General features: G+C 37.8%; 2 protein-coding genes across 3 annotated transcripts in view; one reads left to right on the plus strand and one right to left on the minus strand.

Moving 5' to 3' along the window:
- Positions 1-9959, plus strand: part of LOC111872819 (acyl-CoA Delta(11) desaturase) — a 52454-nt gene extending 42495 nt beyond the window's left edge. For both annotated transcript variants that reach the window (XM_023867011.2, XM_023867013.2), the window contains exons 5-6: positions 4284-4469; positions 8023-9959. In XM_023867011.2, coding sequence (XP_023722779.1) covers positions 4284-4469; positions 8023-8341 — 505 coding nt within the window. In that variant the 3' untranslated portion in view covers positions 8342-9959. The remainder of the gene's footprint in view (positions 1-4283; positions 4470-8022) is intronic.
- Positions 9960-17540: 7581 nt separating this feature from the next.
- Positions 17541-19122, minus strand: LOC111872828. The gene has a single exon (XM_023867032.2). It carries the CDS (start codon positions 18505-18507, stop codon positions 18001-18003), a length of 507 nt encoding a protein of 168 aa, XP_023722800.1. The 5' UTR covers positions 18508-19122; the 3' UTR covers positions 17541-18000.
- Between the last annotated feature and the right edge of the window lie 191 nt (positions 19123-19313).

Below are 19313 nucleotides of genomic sequence, written 5' to 3' on the forward strand. Positions count from 1 at the left end.
CCTGGAAACTATTGAAGGATGTGTGTGGCTTGAAGTTTCTGGCAGTGACAAATTCAATTTCATGATAGGAGTTAATTATTTTCTTCTGGACTGTGATGTCAAAATATCCAAAAATTATTTAACTTTTTAGAAGAAAATTTAAATGCACATCAGTGTTCAGTAATTATGCTAGGTGTTTCAGTCAGCCTACTTACAATTTAATTAATGGCATGCCCCTTTCAGACACTTATTATTGCAATAAAATTAAAGGAAATTCAATTCATGCTGCCTCTGGCTTGCTTGTTGTTACTCAACACAACAATTCTGCCTTAAATAATGCATTACTTGATCTTGTATTTACTAATATCAGTAAGTAGAGTGTATTTATTTCTAATTCTCTTGTGATCAGTCTTGGTAACTACTGTCCAGCACTTGGCAACAACTTTAAATTAGCTTTAGACTGTCCTCATATATCCTTGATCCCTCATTGTAATTGTGCATATGGATATTGCCTTTTGCTTTACGACGCTTAGCATATTTCTGATTAATCATTTGTTCTTAAAGAAAATTCTGTTAATTCTGCAGTTTGTAATCTCACTGTAATCCAAAATGCTTTTTTTGTGTATAGGTTTTCTAGCTGTTTAAACTATTTACCGATCAGTATCTTAGAAAATAAAAGAAATCAAAATTGGATTGTCATCAGATTGTTCTTTCTTATTATTGAAAAGTGGTTAAAACTACCATTAAGACAGACAGACTCTGTTGATTAAAATCAATGGATTGATAACTGGACAACTCAAGCAAAGGACATATGGAAATATGTTTCTAAGTTTGGAAAGAATTATTATGCTGTCATCCAGCTCATATTTAAAGAAAATTTAATGACAGAGCCAGTATCTGACGAACAGATCTGATCTGTAGTTGATCTGGTATGTTGAAACTCACACTGATGATCCCCAATAATTTCAGCTATGTAGGACTTAACATTGAGAGAAGTATATTGGATAACATTTTGTATGAAGTTGGTACCTGTGATATCACCCGATAATTACTACAGTTAGTTTTATCACCCTTCTTGTGAACTGGTACATTAATAGACTCCTTCTACTGATCAGGCAATTTTGCTTTATGCCAAATAGAAGTAATTAGCTTATGGATTTTAGAACGTAATATTTTGCCTCCTGCTTGAATAAGTTCTGTCATAATTTGATCACTACCTGGTGATTTATACCTATTCAATTTTGCAATAGCACTTTCAACCTCAAAAGGGCTAGTAGGATCAGGCATTAACAGCTCAGCTGTTTGTATTTCTATCTGCCTGACCCGACTGACCCTTTGTACATTCAATAACTGAGAGAAGTATTTCTTCCACCTACTCAACATGTTGTGGGAATCTGCAAACAGATCACCATTCTCATCCTTCACTGGGTTACTTCTAGGATGGTAAGTAAAGTAAAGTAAAGTAAAGCTATCCCTGTACTAGGCCGTGACGGCCCATAGGGTTGTGAGACGTTCAGGTTCCCACATTATCTAGGCCTTATGTGCTGGCCGGGCTTTACTTCCCAGCAAAATTATTTAATTAATTCCTCATTAAACTCATTTCTGTTAGAGGCTGAGTGAACCCCAGAGCCATAGTGCAGCTGGAAGGGTTAGGTCAATTGAAAAAATCCGATGACCTCATCGGGTCATCACCCGCGACCTTCCGTCTTGTAGCATAGCCCATCAACCAACTATGCTACCGCGTGCCCCACTTCTAGGATGGTAACCTTTTAATTCATATATTCCTCTATACAGCTCTCTAACGTTGTTGTTCTTACTATTTGATGTAAGCTCATCAAATTTATCTTTCAGATATTCCCTATTCTTATTCCTGAAATGCCTGCTAGTTTCACGTCTTATATTGTTTGAATTATCCTCATTTATTTTGCTTGGATCTTGTAACCACTGGAATATGGCTTGTTTTCTTTGGTCTAATAATTTTGAGCATCCTTCATCGAACAATGGCATATTCTTTTTCAATTCACAATAACCTAGACTCTCTTTGGCAGAAATTTTTATATTCTGTCTAATAGTCTCCCAAGTTCTATTAATATCCACCTCAATGTCTAAGTGTTCCAAAGCAGTGAACTTATTTTAGATTTCAAAATGATGCTGCTCTTTACCTTCTACCTCATTTAATTTCTTGAGATTGAACCTCTCCATATGAACTCTGTGCATTGTCTTTTACTTACTGCCAGTTTTTGCACTAACCTTCCCCACTACCAGATAGTCCTATCACAATCTGCTGTCCGGAACAATTGGACGTGAACTATACTTGATTGTCATCTCTTATCTATAAAAATATGATAAATTTTGTTGTGTGTCTTTCCATCAGGAGATGTCCAAGTAAATTTATGAATGTTACGATGTGGGGACATTGTACTTTTGACAGTAAGCTTTTGATATGGCAAAGTTTACTACTGTTAACTCCATTATCATTACTAATTTCATGCAAACTCTCATTCACAACTGTTGGTTTGAAAATGTCTTCCCTCCCTACTTTGGCACTGAAATCTCCTAACAAAATTTTCATAGGGTACTTTGGGAATTTATCGAACACAAGTTCTAGTTCTTTGTAGAACCTGTCCTTTATATCATCAATTTTGTCCTATGTTGGGGCATGAACATTCGTAACGATATCACACCAGCAACCTCTTAGTATTATGCATGACATTCTATTATTATTGAACTGTACCCTCTTCACTGCTGATATGATTATCTTATGTATGAAGAAAACGTGTAACTAATTCATGATTCTCATTCCCTCTTCCACAGAAAAATGTATATTTGCGTCTCCTCCATCCCATCTGACCTCCTGTACCCTCTCTAAATCTCCCTTACAACAGGTTGCAGATGAAGGAGACGGCCTCCAGATATGGAGGGTACCTGTGAATATATTGTATAATTTGTCATGGGCAGCCAACAAGGGGTGGTCCTCTAGTTAGGTGGTTGGGCGTGGGGCTAAACTGCTCACTGCTCACCATCACAAATGAGCTTGTTACAAAAGATCACCATATTCTAATAGTTGGCCAAATTATGTTATTTTGGGCAACCCGTGCATTTAGATCTCCCATTATAAATCTTATATTATGTGCAGGTTCTGTAATGGATTGGACCAAGTTCATTGTCAAAGGAATCTTTACTTACATCATTTACTTTAGCTCATGCATAAGATCATATTATCGTAACATTACTAAACTTCCCTGTCACTCTTAAAAGTACACACTCTTCTTTCCCTGGCCAAAATTAGTCTCCTCATACTTATATTTCTTATTAATCAAGTATTTATTGCCAAACATATTATACACACTTGCACTTTAAAGTATAGTAAAATCCCCTGTATTCATCATTCCATCTCCATTTCATCCAGTTTCTAAAACTGCTGCACTACCATACTCTATTTTTATAATACCAGTTTTAGTTGATGTAATGCTCCTCTCTTGACTAAGCTTAATACATACCAAATAGCAAGGTATGGTTCGTTGTCCTTAAACTTTTCCTTAGTAACTTCCCTGAATTATCCAGCCATAATTAAGTCTCTTAATACACAGTTTTTCCTAAGGCGAGGATGTTAGCACATGCCTAATCCCCAACTTGAAGGACCTGGGACTACCTTTCATCTTGCTTCTACCTTTCAACCTTTATAGCTTTGGATGACCCTACGATGACCTTTCTGTTTGAATTTCATGGGTAATTTGTCAACTGTTACATATTAAAATGTTTGTGGAAGAATATCAAATTATATATGTGCTGTTGCTGCATTAGTCTTACAACAAATAAGAAAAAATATGCAAAATGAAAATAAGTCAGATTCTTACAGTTATGATGAGCATGGCAGAAATATCCAACATATTTTTGATAAACAGCCAAAGCATTAAGTTACATATAACAACAAAATATGTGTGAGCATTAATACACTTGACTTTATTTTTGGTAAGCTTTAGGAAAAACTGAATGGTGTACTGAGATATTCATCTACTCTGTACATAACTTTCTGAGCAGAAGAGTCATGTGGGTTTTGTTTCACTTTGATCTTTCAATTTGAAATCTAAAATATTTCATGCCAAATATCAGTACTCATTTTAGTGAAATGTTTTTATAAGCTGATACAGGAGGAGCGTTGATATTTCTTATTTCAAGATAATGATCATGGTGAAGGTCTGTGAAATTTGGGTTTGTTATTCCAATTTTGATTTGATTCTGTTTGGGAAAATTAGGTATAAAGGGAAATATTATCTCATACACTACTGTTGATTTTGGCATAGGTACTACTGGATCTTGATGCCAATTCTAAGTATCCTACTGCCTTGGAATGCTCCTGTGGAGTACTGGAATGAAAGTATCCTGACTTCTCTGCTTGTGGTAGTCTTCCTACGATGCACCATAGCTATGCACTATGCTATGCTTATCAACACTGCAGTGCATGTCTGGGGTATTCCAGCTGGAGATAGGTAGGTTTTCTTATTCTTGGCTTTAATTAGTATTTGTTAGAGTCAGTAGAGCCAATGAGCACTTCTGAAGTAAAAATTGACTTCAGATTCAAAGAGATATGACTAACTGACCTGGACTACATTCCACACACTTCTGAGTGCTTTGTGAGACTTGAAGTTTGAAAGGTGGTGACTATGAAGATTGCTGTCTTCTGAGATGTGCCACTGCCTCCGTGTTAAGGGTGGATAAAGGCTGTGGAGTTCTTCTGGAACACTAGGCTTTTCAGTCACACTGCATGGCATCACATTCCAGAAGAGGGGAGTGCTGTTCTTTTCAATTAATGAAGAGACTGAAGGGGCATACTTCAGTTAGGAGAACACATATGTAGTCTACTTCTTTTGGGGTTTATTTTATGATACTGCCAGCATCTCAGACTACATAGTGTTGAATGTTAAGATGACTGGTGAATAATAAACTGGATAGGATTTAGAATGAAATTGTTGTGCCCTCATCCTAAAAGGAACTGAGGAAAAAGAGGAGAAACCCAACTTAAAATAGCCATGATCCTGGTTGAGATTAAAACCGAACACCTCCATAATATAAGTTTAGAGAGTTACCACTATAACAACCTGACTGGCCTTGATGTTCATTTATTGCAGATATAGACATGTTAACTACAAAACAATTTGTAGAATAATTATACTATGCTACATATCCATACATTACATTTTTGACAGAATTAATGAACAATAAACATATTACAATGTTCAGAGTCATACATTTTATTTTGTTATTTCATTAAACATACAACATATTTAGAAACGTTTCAAATAAAAGATATAGGCTTAAGTAACACATTATGTTTATTTATTTATTTATTTCATCTCTATAGATCATTGTTACATGATAAGGACAAGTCAGTTACTGTACATTTGCGGATTACAATAAGAGAGTAAAGTTACAATACTTACAATTGTTTACAATAGATTACAGTAGATTACAATAGTTAGAGTTCATATAGTGTGAGGTGAATCCATATTAGGTCCCCTCAGCATGTCGACCTCCATATGTCCTATTGTACCTGTACCATGATTATGCTTATGGAGAATTTGATGGAATGAGGATTGGCAGGGGAAACCGAAGTACTCAGAGAAAACCTGCCCCAGCGCCACTTTGTCCATCACAAATCCCACTTGACTAGACCGCAGTGGTGGGAAGCCAGCAACTAACCGCTTAAGCTATGGCGCGGCCTTTGAGATAATACTGGTGAATTTGGTGATAGAACTGGTATAACGTTTCACTGTAGACTCTACACTGCAACATCTCATTACTCGTACATCTGTTCTCCCTTCCTGGTGCAGCTTCTTGGCATCTGCAATCTCTCCAGAGTATCCCATTCAGGTACATCTCTGACTGTTATGTTTGTTGCTGGAAAAAAGAAAGGAAACTGTACAGTAGGGATTCCCAAAACCGATTATTTATGAATTATGTGATTATAATTGAATAGTGTTTGTCTCACATGAGAGAAACTCATGCACTTTATGAAAACAATGATCGAGTAGGTAAGTTTTCAAAGTGAACTTATATAGTACCGGTATTTCTTTAACATATCGTGGCAGATGATTTAGCTTTCGAAGTCCTACATTGTTAAAGTTGTTCTTGCATAGAGTTGTATTACATGGGATGATGTGCAAGTCGTCTTTTTTCCTTGTGTTGTATGAGTGTAATCCTGAGTTGGTTTCTGAAATCATTTGAATTGGATTTTATGTATATTAGAGTTTCGTTTATGTACAAAGATGGTAGAGGTAACATATGCATTGATTTGAAAATTTGTTTACAACTAGTTGTTTTTGGGACCTGGGTCATAGCTCTTATAGCTCTCTTCTGTAATTTAAAGATCAATTTTGCATTTACCGAGTTGCCCCAAATTATCAGTCCATATGATAACAAAGATTGCCAAAACAAACTTTACATAAGTTGTTTGCTAGCTTTTGCATATGCTTAGTCCATCTTAGATGTTTATCTAGCCAGGCTCCCAGAAATTTTGAGTGATCTGTGTACTTGATAAGAGTGTCATAAATCTTTATTGGAGGGCATTCAAGTTGTAGTTTTTGAGGATGATGAAACGCTATTGCTATTGTTTTCGCCTTATTATTAGTTGATCGATTCCTCTCAAATCACTCTGTGATTTTGTTTATTGTTTCATTCATTTTCCTTTGAATTTCATTAGCGTTATTTCCTGCTATAAATGCTAGTATTATCGGCAAAGACCATTCTGTCTCATTCATTCCACTTTTGAGAAATTTGATTTGAACAGTGTGTAAACTAGGTGTTATGGTGGACTTACAGGGACCAAATAAAATCTGCAGTAAAACGTTTAGTCTAGATTTCCCATGCAAAATATCATCAGATTTCATTAAGTGGTTTAGGGGATGAGATGTGAATGAATTGGCATGGCTTCCTGTTAATCATCTACTGTATGCACTGAGTGCAAAGAATGTATGAAATAATGAAATGGAACAGTATATATTGTCTTCTGTAGCTGAAACTCAGAGCCTAGACATAAGGAACCTCCACTGACACTTCACAAGTTCTTAGTATGTCACTTAGATGAGTAATAAAGGAAATAAGTTCCGCTGCTCCCACACATCACGCATTTCCTTGACCTTCTGAAATGCATAACAGAGTTCTACCTGCAACNCCTGAAACTCAGAGCCTAGACATAAGGAACCTCCATTGACACTCCACAAGTTCTTAGTATGTCACTTAGATGAGTAATAAAGGAAATACTGTAAGATAAACAAGTTCCGCTGCTCCCACACATCACACATTTCCTTGACCTTCTGAAATGCATAACAGAGTTCTACCTGCAACAAACTAGCTATGCTTATTGCTATATAGGTTTTGCACTTTGATTACGTCAAATGATTTGATCAGAAGGCATGGACACTAACAATAAGGAAACTATTTACAAGAACAAAATTATTTAAGTTCATTCTGCAGAACAGCTTCTGTACCAGTAGCTGCACTGTTAATACCTGGAAAATCAAATCTTAAAAATATGACAGGTTTGTTAATTATTCTTCTCTATATATTAAACTGTGTAGGTAGCTATTAACTTGATCATTACTGTCCTATAGATATGATGTACACAACTTATCTTTTAATCTTTATTGTTTTGCATTTTCCTTATTTAATGGTAATTTTACATTCAAGCAAATACACAAACTTGTAGATTCAGGGACTTCCTTGACCAGTAGACATTTATTCAGCTAATTAAGAGGATATCTTCTGGTATGGAACCAAACAGTTCATCAGCATTATGAAAGGAGTCAACTGCTGGACTCTGCTGATCAACTTTGCTTACATATTCAGAACTCGTTTTCTAAGATCCCTTTCAACATTCTCACACTCATTCCTGACAAGCAGAATTGTGTATGCATATATTGTTTCCCCATATACAAATTCTTCCTTCTTGTTGACCAGAGAAGAATGCAAATTACATAATTTATCTGTCACATTTCTTTTCTCAGATCTCTGAGAACAATGATTATATGGAGCATTGTTTTGCAGGTCATACCTGGATAGCAATCTTGTGTTCTTCCTGACAAAGAGCTACTGGCCTCAGTATCATTATTTGCTACCCTGGGACTATCAGACAGGAGAGTATGGAAACTATGGAAAAGGCTGTACAACTACATTCATCCGTGTCTGGGCAGCGATAGGCTGGGCCACAGATCTGCGCACTGTGGATGTCTCATCTATAAGAAATGCCCTCCTTACTGCAGTGCAAACAAAGAGGCCAGTGGCAGAATGTTTATTTGAAGCAGACAATTATTCCAAGCAATACAATGAAAAAGAGCAGTATTTAAACCTGCCTAAGTCTTTGTAGGAAAGAGAATTAGACTACAAATCTTATTACAGAATACTTAACATTCCCAACATTTTGTATACAGTAAACTCTCCATCACGCAGTATCCAGCGATCTGGGATTCTCATACAACAAGCAAAAATTTAACAGAAAATTTACCATTCTTATTAAGAAAACTAAAGAATAGCCTCTATGTGTATATGTTCATCCACCATGTGGTAATTCTCCTAGTCACCATTAGTGATGTTGCTGATTGTCCTACCTCAAAGAGTTGCCATTACAGTGGAGACTTGTTGAATTTGTGGTCATGTTACAGTACATCTGGAATATTGCATCCATTAGCATGGAGTGAACTTTCATTCTGTCATTTATTCCACTGTATGCTCAATACTGTACAGGTTTGTTTACTACTCTGTATTGTACTGCCAGGATAGCTCAGCCAGTATAGCAATGGACTATAGCTTGAACAGTTGGGGTTCAATTCCTGGCAGGGGTAAGAGATTTTTCTGTACTCCATGGCATCCAGACTGGCTCTGGGGCACACCAAGCCTCCTATCCTATGGGTACTAGGGGATCTTTCCACTAGGGGTGAAGAGACCAGTGTATGAAGCTGACTACTCACCTCCATCTAGTGCCAAGGTCAAGAATGGTGGAGCTATACCTCCACTCCTGAATATATCTTCATGGCATGGTGCTTACTTAAGTAATTAAGCACAATGAAAACTTCGCCTTTTTTTACATTTACTGTGTTGTGTTCCTGTAAGAGTTTTTCTCATGAAACCAGCATACTTCCTTACCCATACATGCTGGATAACTGGGAGTTGAGTGCATATTAGGGTATTCTGTAGTTCTAGAATGACATGAACAAGGTAGGAACATTTTAGACGTGTGATAATAGTAATTAAGAAAGGAATGAAAATTAAACTGCACATCTGACCATGCAACTTAAAGGACAGTATAATCAGATTGGTTTCATGTGTATTGTCAGTGCTAAATAATTCACAGTGATCTATCCAGACACGAACATGATATGTTCCTCCAAAATGCTGGTACCCACCTACCAGACTGCATACTATCTTGACTCAGAAGACCACAGAATGAATCTTCAGTACCATGAAGATCTCATGTCTCATACAGTACCAAGTAACCTTCTGGTACATAATCCTGTAGGCCTTAGCATTTTAGATGTAGGCAAGCAAAAGAAATATATACATACAAACATATGGCATGCATTTATATTTATAATGATTCATGAAAGTTAATGTTAGCACTTAATCCACAATCTTGGCATTAATGTAACAACAGAAATTTTAGTCGTATAGATGTGGAATGTGACTTTTAATATACAGAATAATTAGATCTAAAATTCTGTGACAATGGTATACGAACTGAGAAGGTTCCACCTGAAGACAAAGACAGAATCCAGCCCTTGAAACGTTTTATGTTTTAAATGAAAGCAGGACAGTGAATAAAGTCCAGATACACAATAATTGTATTCAGAAGAACTACCTGTCATTATCAGAACCAAATAGTTCTTGGTAAAAGCATAATAAAGTATCATATTACATTCCCTATGATACAAAAGGAATATGTGTGGAAATGGAAAACTAAATAAAAAGCATTACCTTCAAAGAAATGGGTAGCACTGTGTTGGATTTTCAGCAGACACTGGACTATGGTAAGGCAAGTGAAGCAATAGGCAGTGGATAAAAAATACATTATTTTTATTCTTTATCATTTAATGTATGTAACTACTTCATCTCAAATAAGAAATGTGTATAGAAAAGTAAAGTAAATGTATCCCTATAACAGGCCATGGAGGCCCATAGGGTTGTGAGATGTTCAGGCTCCCACATTTTCTAGACAATCGGCTCATAGATGGCAGTAAGGTTGTCAGCCTTATGCGCTGGCCGCCCTTTACCCCCAAGAACATTCCTGGTACTCATTTCTATTAGAGACTGAGTTGACCCTAGGGTCATAGTGCAGCTGGAAGGATTAGGTAAATTGAAAAAAATCCAATAAACTCATCGGGATTTGATCCTGCGACCTTCCAGCTTGTAGCATAGTTCCTCAACCAACTATCCTATGGCATGCCCCCATATTCCTTATCATAAAGGATGATATCTTAAAGACTTTACCTTGAATATAATGATATTTTGTTTCCAGCCTGCATTTCAGTACCATAAAGACTGTCAGTTAATTATAAACTTGTAAAGTTCAGGATAAAGAAATATATAACTGACTCAGCAGTAAGTCTAGGCTCTCTGGTAATGACCAAAGAATCTTGTCTCCTAACATTGTATACATTAATTCTTTACTATTGTGGATGGTTTTTGGAGTTTCATGTTTCACATACACTTTCAGAGCACAAGCACATATATAAATTAGGGTATTTTTTATTTGTTATTACAAATTTCTATGTATTTGTAAGTATAACTGCCAACACACCTTTCTCTCTTTCTACCCAAAGTATTTCTCTCGGTATATTTGTAATTTTGAATGTAACCTTCTATTCTAAGTAACATGCAAATTACCATGTTGCTCCAGCTGCTTTTATGGAGGCCGCACCAGAAGGCAATCATACTGTCACGTGTTGGTGTATAACGGGACAAATAATTTCATGCTGTATTTGATATAGCAAATTTTATTTCACATTTGCTCTTACAATCACACAGTCTACAATCTCACAATTACTGCTATCTGCCGTATTACAATTACTTGGCCTGCGAAGGCTAGACTACAACTGACTGGTTGACTGCCTGGCTAACTCATAACTTGAGAACTGTAACTCGGGAACTAACTGTGAATAGTCTTTGCTGCTCCTTATTAACCTCGTTCCGGACAACACAGAGAACAGCCACGTAATAGGCACCACTGTTGTCTGGCACCGTGTTGCTAGCAACGCTGTCGGGAGTTGTTTCCTGCTGTGTAGCAACGGTGGCATCCCGTGTTACATCACCGCAGGGAGAGGCGGGGTGTTGTCTGGCTTATTACTGCAGCAACGGCAACGCTCCGAAAGTGTTACGTCACCGCTTACGGGGTGAGGGGTTGTCCTCCATTGCGCAACACGTCACAATACAAACATTTATGATACCAACAGGACACTGGACACTAATAATATCATGACAGGATGTCTAAAATCCATAAAGTTCAGGTTTGATGCTGCAGAAATATTGCAATTACCCATTTACTAGATAACTGAGACACAAATCCCCGGCCAGCCACACCAGTCAAGGTACTTTTATGCACAGTATTGCCTGAGCATTCTGCAACAAGGTGATATGAAGAAGCATGCCAGGTGAGTCAATATTCTTGTCTGAGCCCATTCCTAATTACTCTGTTACATTACCACAACAAGGGATCAGTTTATGAAGATGGAGTGCTGTGGTACCAAGCTAGAGCAGTCAAGTGGCTAAACATAGATGATTGTGAATGCCTGCAAGGATTAGCAGATTAGAGTAATCAGTGTTAAATAAATCCATTTCCAACCCAAATCCTTTGTTTTGCCATCATCACGTGACCACGTGTCAGAAGGGTAATTGCAGAGATGACAGATCATGCAGAGACTGGATGAGTGCCAGGATCAATGTCAACCAAAAAAAATGTGGAGACTGTCCAAAATGAATTGAGAGCCGCCATGAATGCCGGCCAAGAAGGGTTAAGGGCCACTGTAAGTGATGGCAAAGAATATACGTGTATTGAGGCCAGCCATAGACAGCTGAGGGTCGCCATAAGTGTTAGTAAAGAAGAAATGAAGGCCAAAATGAAGGCAAGTAGAGAAGAAATGGAAGCCCTCCCTGTCTTGAAGTAGGCAGTGGTGGAGCTCACTCTCGGGCAGAGGCCCCTGCAGATTTTTGTGTTTGTTGCAGAAATCATCCTGAGGATGGATTTCCTGAATGCTTAGGATGCATCCAATGATCTTGGCTGCTACATGCTACGACTAGGCCAAGAAGTGGTATTGTCATAGAGCCAACAGGAGCAACCACGATCATCCCACTTTATGTTGACTAGTGGCCAAGTAATGCTGACGAAATGTGAGAGGGTGGTGACAGAGAGGCTTGAGAACACCCTGGAGCCTTGCGTGGAGGTCCACCACCTCAACTCTGACCAAGTCATGAAACTGACCAGAGAACAATGACTTTTGGTATGTGTAATACATGTATATCTGTGCATCTAAGACCCCAAAGTTCATGGATTTTAGATTTTCTGTCACCACATAAAATAGCATCACCAATGCTCAAGACCTGTTAGACCTACTGGATCAACAGTTTACTAACGACAACCAAGCCCTTCCACCGAGATCTCATACCAACATACATTTTTATCTTTGTTACCAGTTCTATGACCAGATGGATGGGGTTGCCATGAAGTCACCATAGTCACAGCCAACACCTACATGGAGTACTATGGGGCACAGGTGCTGAACACAGCCACCTTGAAACCCTGTATTTGCCTTAACATATGTAGATAATTTGTCATTTAGAAGAATATCCCCAATAGCTGACAACTTTCTCCACCATCTCAACAGACAATGTTTATGATGGGCCAGACAGTGGGAGATCACTTGCCTGGCCCAGAAATTTGGCATTCTTTCCACATTTACACACAGGGCAAATATCAGCATGGATGAAGCCAGCCTATGAACACAATAGACTGATCTTAGAAGGAAATTCAAGGAGAACTGGTAATCTCCCAGACAAATTCATAGAGCATTCTGCACCAGGGAAAGGACCCATTGAGACAACAACCAGCACTGAGTTCCTATGGTAGTTAGTTAGTTAGTTATTGGAGAGGGTGGGTTTCCCCATGCACTTAGACCTGTATTGGTCCATTGTGCTTCCCTGTATGATTTCTACCAGTCTCTATATCCTACCGGTACTGGTGCTTACCATCAGTCCCGCCCAGCCAGCGAGACCAGCTCTACTAGCTGAGAGGTATCTATAATGCTTCCCCCATCTACCAGAGGTATTAGAGACTGCTGTTGGGCGGGAAATATCCGTAATTTGGCTCAGTGACCTCCTTTGGAGATATGAGGTTCTTTTACGTGCTGTAAAGCTATGACACGGGACCCACGGCTTGAAGTCCCTCTTGGAGGACTTGTTCCCTGAATTTTTCCGCCCTTCGACGACCTCCGCCGGGTATTTCAACCCGCGTACTAAGAGTCATGAGGTGGGAACGTTACCTCTAGACTACGGAGGCCGCTTGAGTTCCTACAGTATGTAGCTTATATACTTACTGTGGTATTGCATAACTTCTTTTATCATCACAGTATATAACCTCACATCCTAAACCTAACCATTTTGACCCTGAAGATGGATTCAGCATTTTCTTCTCAAACACAGGTATTACAGCTCACTTGCACATGCTGCCACCACACAAAAGCACTATCAACATCACCATATGTAGATCTGTTGCTAGGAAACGACCGCAAGACAAACTTACACAACGGCCGTGAATAGGCAACGACCCATAAACAGCAACAGAGGAAAGGTGTTTTCTGTGTGGTCCATGTCAAGATGTTATAAGCAGGACAGTTCATTCAGTTGAGTTGGTTGGTGTGTGAATTAGTCAGTCAGAGAACTGCTGAGGTTCAGTTGTTGTGAGCTATTGCTGTGAGAACCTAGTAGCTGAGGCTGGGGATATTTCAGGAATCCAGAGGAAGGGGAACGTCCACTGATGGAAGCTGCTACAGAGCGACGGGTAGTGAAGACGACTGTGTGCGTAATAGTGAATTGTAAAGTGTAGTCATGCGCTGTATCAAAGAGTCCAATAAATCTGATCATCAATACAAAACCTGTCCATAATCACATTCCATATATGTGACAATACCATCCACACCTTACCAGAGATAATCTAACAGATATGCACCTCCATTCTATGGGTCAGAAACATACTGCTTTTGCATAAGATGATATCCAACTTTACTGCCATCCATAAGCATACTCCTACGGGGAAACTGGAACACGAAAGTGGCTTTTGAAAGCACAGTCATCTACATGATTAACTACATATTTCAACATACAATTTACGCTAACCTTCATGCCTGCAATTTCAACACTGATAATGGTTTAATAATTATTTAAATGTAGAAATTGCTTTACTATGAATTTGATTGCATTCATATTTATAGCAGATTCAATCCAGCAGGTGCTTATTACCATTCAGTTCAGGATATTTTGTCTTCCCATCTACTTACAATGTAGGTAAAAATTAAAGCTGTCCTTCTGCTTAATTAAGTACCATTACATGAAGACATATGGGAAAGTGGAGGTATAACCCTGCACATTCTTAATATTGGCTATAAATTGAGATGAATTGTCATGCCCCACTGGGTAGGAGGCAGCGTAAGCCCCAGAGCTATTTTGAATCCAATGGTGAAGAGAAAAATCACTGCCTTCACCAGCAATCAAACCCAAATTCTCCAGTTGCCCAGCCCACAACTTGGTTGCTATATTGAATGAGCCATGCCAATACAAAGTTGTAATTTTGCCTGCTGTTTTATATAGATGTGAAACTTATCTCTCACAATAAGTGATATAGATTGAGGGTACTCAAGAAGAGGATGCTGATGAGAACATCTGGACCTAAGAAAGATGAAGAAAATTACATAATGGGTTCATAATTTGTACACTTCATAAAATACTAGAGTGATCACACCAAGGAGCATAAGATGCTGTGGTGTTGTGGTACACCCCATCACTAGTATGTATAGTATGTGCAGTTAATTACAAGGATCAGAACACTAGCAAGCTGTTCCAAGACTTAGTCATTGAAAAGTTGATTATAGGCATAAAATAGAATGCACTGCACCCAAACAACACAAATAATACTGAGCACGAACCTGGGCATACAAATAACAAACAAAATAAGAAGAAGAAAAAGGAAGAAAGCTCACTTTAACCTACCTGTCAGTAAGGCTTTAGTTATCCTTCCAGTAGATCTACCACAGGCCCATTCACTCAAAATTCTGAAACAGACCACTTCTCCCCAGAGATGTACAACAAACTCAACATTCAATTATAATTACAAGAAATACTGGACTCAATATATCATAACATACCCTTGCAAATTTTTCTGTATATTTTCGAGTTTATTTATTTATTTCGTCTCTATAGATCATTGTTATGTGATATAGGACAAGTCAGTTACTGTACATTGGCTGATTACAATAAGGGAATAAAGTTACAATACTTACAATTGTTTACAATAGTTAACAATAGTTAAGATTTCATATAGTGTGAGATGGAATCCATATTAGGTCCCCTCAGCACGTCGGCTTCCATATGTCCTATTGTACCTGTACTGGTGATAATGCTTATGGAAAATTTGATGGAATGAGTTTGTTAGACCTGCTGTAGTACAGGTATTCCAAGCAAGATGCAACCTTCAGTATATTTTAAAATGCAAAACCTATTGTATTTAGATGGTCAGAAAATGTCAGAAAAATGAATTTGGGCACATAAATTCTTAATAGATACTGAACAATAGGGTTATAAAGGTGAAGCCCTGTGGCACTTATGAGAGCATTGGAAACATGAACATAACTTTTCTAGACTGCAAATAAAGGAATATCTGGTTAATACATTCGGAAATTGTAATATAATGTTGTGACAGACCAAAACTATTTAGTTAATGCAAAAGAAGAGCATAAGGGACTTTCATTAAACGGATGGCTGAGGTAAAAATAAATGGAATCAGTCTGCCCTGTGAACTAACAGAGTTTTGAGCATGTAGTTAGATTGGTTATGGTAGATTTTGTTTTAATGAAACCATGCTGAGATGGATATACAATAGTTTAAATTTAAACTAAAAGGAAAGATGATCAAGCATTATAATTTCAGGTATTCTGGAAAACTTATTTCAAATTTTAACAGGTCTACAATTAATCACTATGGTTACATTTCTTAAAAATAGGCATAGCAGCAGCTTGTTTCCATAATGCAGGAAATTTCTCTTTTAAAAACATATTAAAAAGGAGATTTAAAGTTGGGGTAAAGATCTCTGAGCAACCTTTGATATTAAAACTAATGATTTCATCTGGGCTTATGCACTTTGATGAACTGACATGTTTAACTACGTGCTTAATCACAGAGTCAGAAATGGGAGGAACATTAATGATGATGGTTATGATACAGGTAATTTTTCAAAGATGGTGAGGCAATGCAAATGAATATGTAATTTGGCATGCAGGAATTGGCAGAGGCCCTGAAAATCAGTTGGAACATCCTTACAGAAGAAATGACACCTCGGTGTGAAACTTCACATGTCATTACACCAATACACCTTTCTATATGTAAAAACTGAAAATTAAATTTTGGATATATGAACATCTGCTTGCAAGCAGAAAAACATATTTTGTCCGTGTCTGTCTTCCTCAAATCAATGAACTTTTGTGAAACTTGGCAAGTCATTAGAACATATCCACAGAATGTTTCACTTTCCTGCCAACACCAACAAGCAAGCCATCACACTGCCAAATTTGGGGTGAGAATAGTACCACATACAGTAGTGTCTCCAAACACTGCCTGATATTAGCACTTAAAAAAAATGCAAAAACCTGTTAATGTAATTTTTGTAGAATGTAAAACTGCCACCACACAAATCCATATTTACATTTGATTCTGAAGATTGTAACGATGATCTGTTTGACCTAGAAATGCAAAATGCTGTGTGTGGGTACATCATAAACACAATCACAAATGGTGAACAAAATATTAATTTGTTTTATATTAACAATTAAGCTGGGATAGCTCAGTCAGTATAGCAACGGGTTATGGTCTTGGATTTATTCCTGGCAGTGATATAGATTTTTCTCTTCTTCAGTGTCCAAACTGGCTCCAAGGTCCATCCAGCATTCTGCCTAGTGGGTACCAGGGGTTCTTTCTCTGGGACTAAAGCACTTGCAGTGTAAAGCTGACCACTCACCTCTGTATAGTGCAGAGGTCAAGAATGGTGCTCACCTTCACTCTCCCATATGTCCATTATGGCATGGTACTAATTAGGCACAGAGACAACTTTAATGTACCTTATTACAAATAGATTGTGCAAAACTATGTGTTTATATCTAACAATTTAACATAGTGGTTTCTTGTACAAGTGACCTTATTCATAGAAAAGCATCGCTAAATTGAACCATTATCACATATAGACTGTTAAACTGCTACCAAATATAACTTTTGTGTTAGTTAAAACTTTACAAAATGTAACAAAATATATTTGATATTACCTCACTAAAATACAATGTAAAATTTGTATAGTTATTCATCTATAGCTCTTGCTAACATTACCATGTGGGTTGAAACATTCAACAGGAAGTATCGAAAGCCCTTCCCATAACTTCCTCTTGACACTATGTCTCTCTGCGAAACTTTTAAAATAAAATTTGTATCTTGTATATACTATCAGTGACGATAACAATTTATTAATACAAAATTAACGAAACTTTGAGAAACATCAATGCCCATCTTTTGTCCTGTCTGGAGGAATGCAGAATTTTTTGACTCAGTTCACTGAAAGTTCAGGTGCTCAGTCACAATTATGAGCAAACATTAATACAACAAAATTAGTTATACAAACACCATTTATTTGTGAGATACATACTTTCCACTATTACAATTTTGAGTACAGTCTGCTAAAAATTGGTGAAACTAAACTACATATTTTCGCTCGATGGAACACTCTTACATCTGTTCCATCCGTTCTCTCCTTCGTCTGGTTTTAACCTGTGTCCATTCTGGATCATGTTCTTCTGCTGTGACGTTACTACTATGTCCATTTGAGATTGTGTCCACAGGGTCCATTGCTTCTTCTTGAGTGCTAACCAGATGATGTTTACATAGCCATACATCGCATTTCGGAAGTCTGCTCAATTCTAAATTGACTAGATGTTGATTTCCTGACTTACAGTGTTGATAGAACTGCCACAACACAACTGCTACCTCCTCTGGAGAGTTGTCTTCGCATATAGTTTGGAACTGTGTGTCCATAAACTCTACTAGAAAATCAGCAATTTCTTCTACTTCAATATCAGTTTTACAAAATAAATCCGTAACCTGGTTCACCAAATTCAGCGCATTTTCTTTTCCTAGAGGTCCACCCATGCCATGCTCTACGGCAAGCCTTAGAGCAGTCCAAGTATTGAACACAGTTTCCACTACATATCGAAACAATTCTGGATTACACGCCATTCCTCACACGGCAAATAATAAACACTAATTAACCGTGGGTTGCAAATTCTTACAAAAAGTACTTGCATACGAAAACAATAATGGCAATATATGTATCATATAACAGTTTCCTACTGCGCCTTTCCAAATCGCAACCAGGGAGAGACAGACTTCGTGCACACAGGTCCCCCTTCACCCCCAACCCGTGCCCATAATAATAGTGCTGAAAGGTACGGAAGCTGGCATTAAGCATCGCAGGTAACATTCACACCATGGGTTGATACCCTGTTGTTTTCCGTGCCTTCCGTCCTAGTACACGGTATCTGTGTTCAGAGCGGGTCCACAGCAAGCATAGACAAGAGACAAGAGCGATAAAAACACCTCTACAGTGATACCACACGGAATCGGGATACAGAACCAAGCATTTTACAGCACTGCAAAAGAGAAAATTTCATGATTGTATTGTACGTATTTTAGTTTCGTGTCTGTGACGATCGCAGGCACAGATGTGTTAACGTAGCAGTGAAGAACGACGGAATTAGAGTAGCCCAGAACTTAAGAATGTCTCCCGAAATCCTACAAGAATAACATTGTATTAAAATGTGCTGGACTGTTGTCTTGTGAGCTGTGACTCCATGTAGTCTGGTAATATTGGCTATTAATGGCATAACATCATATTGAGACCGATATTTCATAATCTGCGTGAAAACCTAAATCTCCGAAATACGTACATTATCATGTCTTTGAAATCGAGAACTGAATTATAGACATACCAATTTATCCTCACAAATTTCCCAGTTCTTTCTTTCATACAAATTATCTGAGGC

This window comes from Cryptotermes secundus, unplaced genomic scaffold (genome assembly GCF_002891405.2).
Source record: "Cryptotermes secundus unplaced genomic scaffold, Csec_1.0 scaffold79, whole genome shotgun sequence".
In the NCBI taxonomy this organism is placed as follows: Eukaryota; Metazoa; Arthropoda; class Insecta; order Blattodea; family Kalotermitidae; genus Cryptotermes; species Cryptotermes secundus.

What these genes read in the sequence shown, in the direction of transcription:
- LOC111872828 (XM_023867032.2), bottom strand. Translation starts at nt 18,507, where the DNA reads ATGGCGTGTAATCCAGAATTGTTTCGATATGTAGTGGAAACTGTGTTC.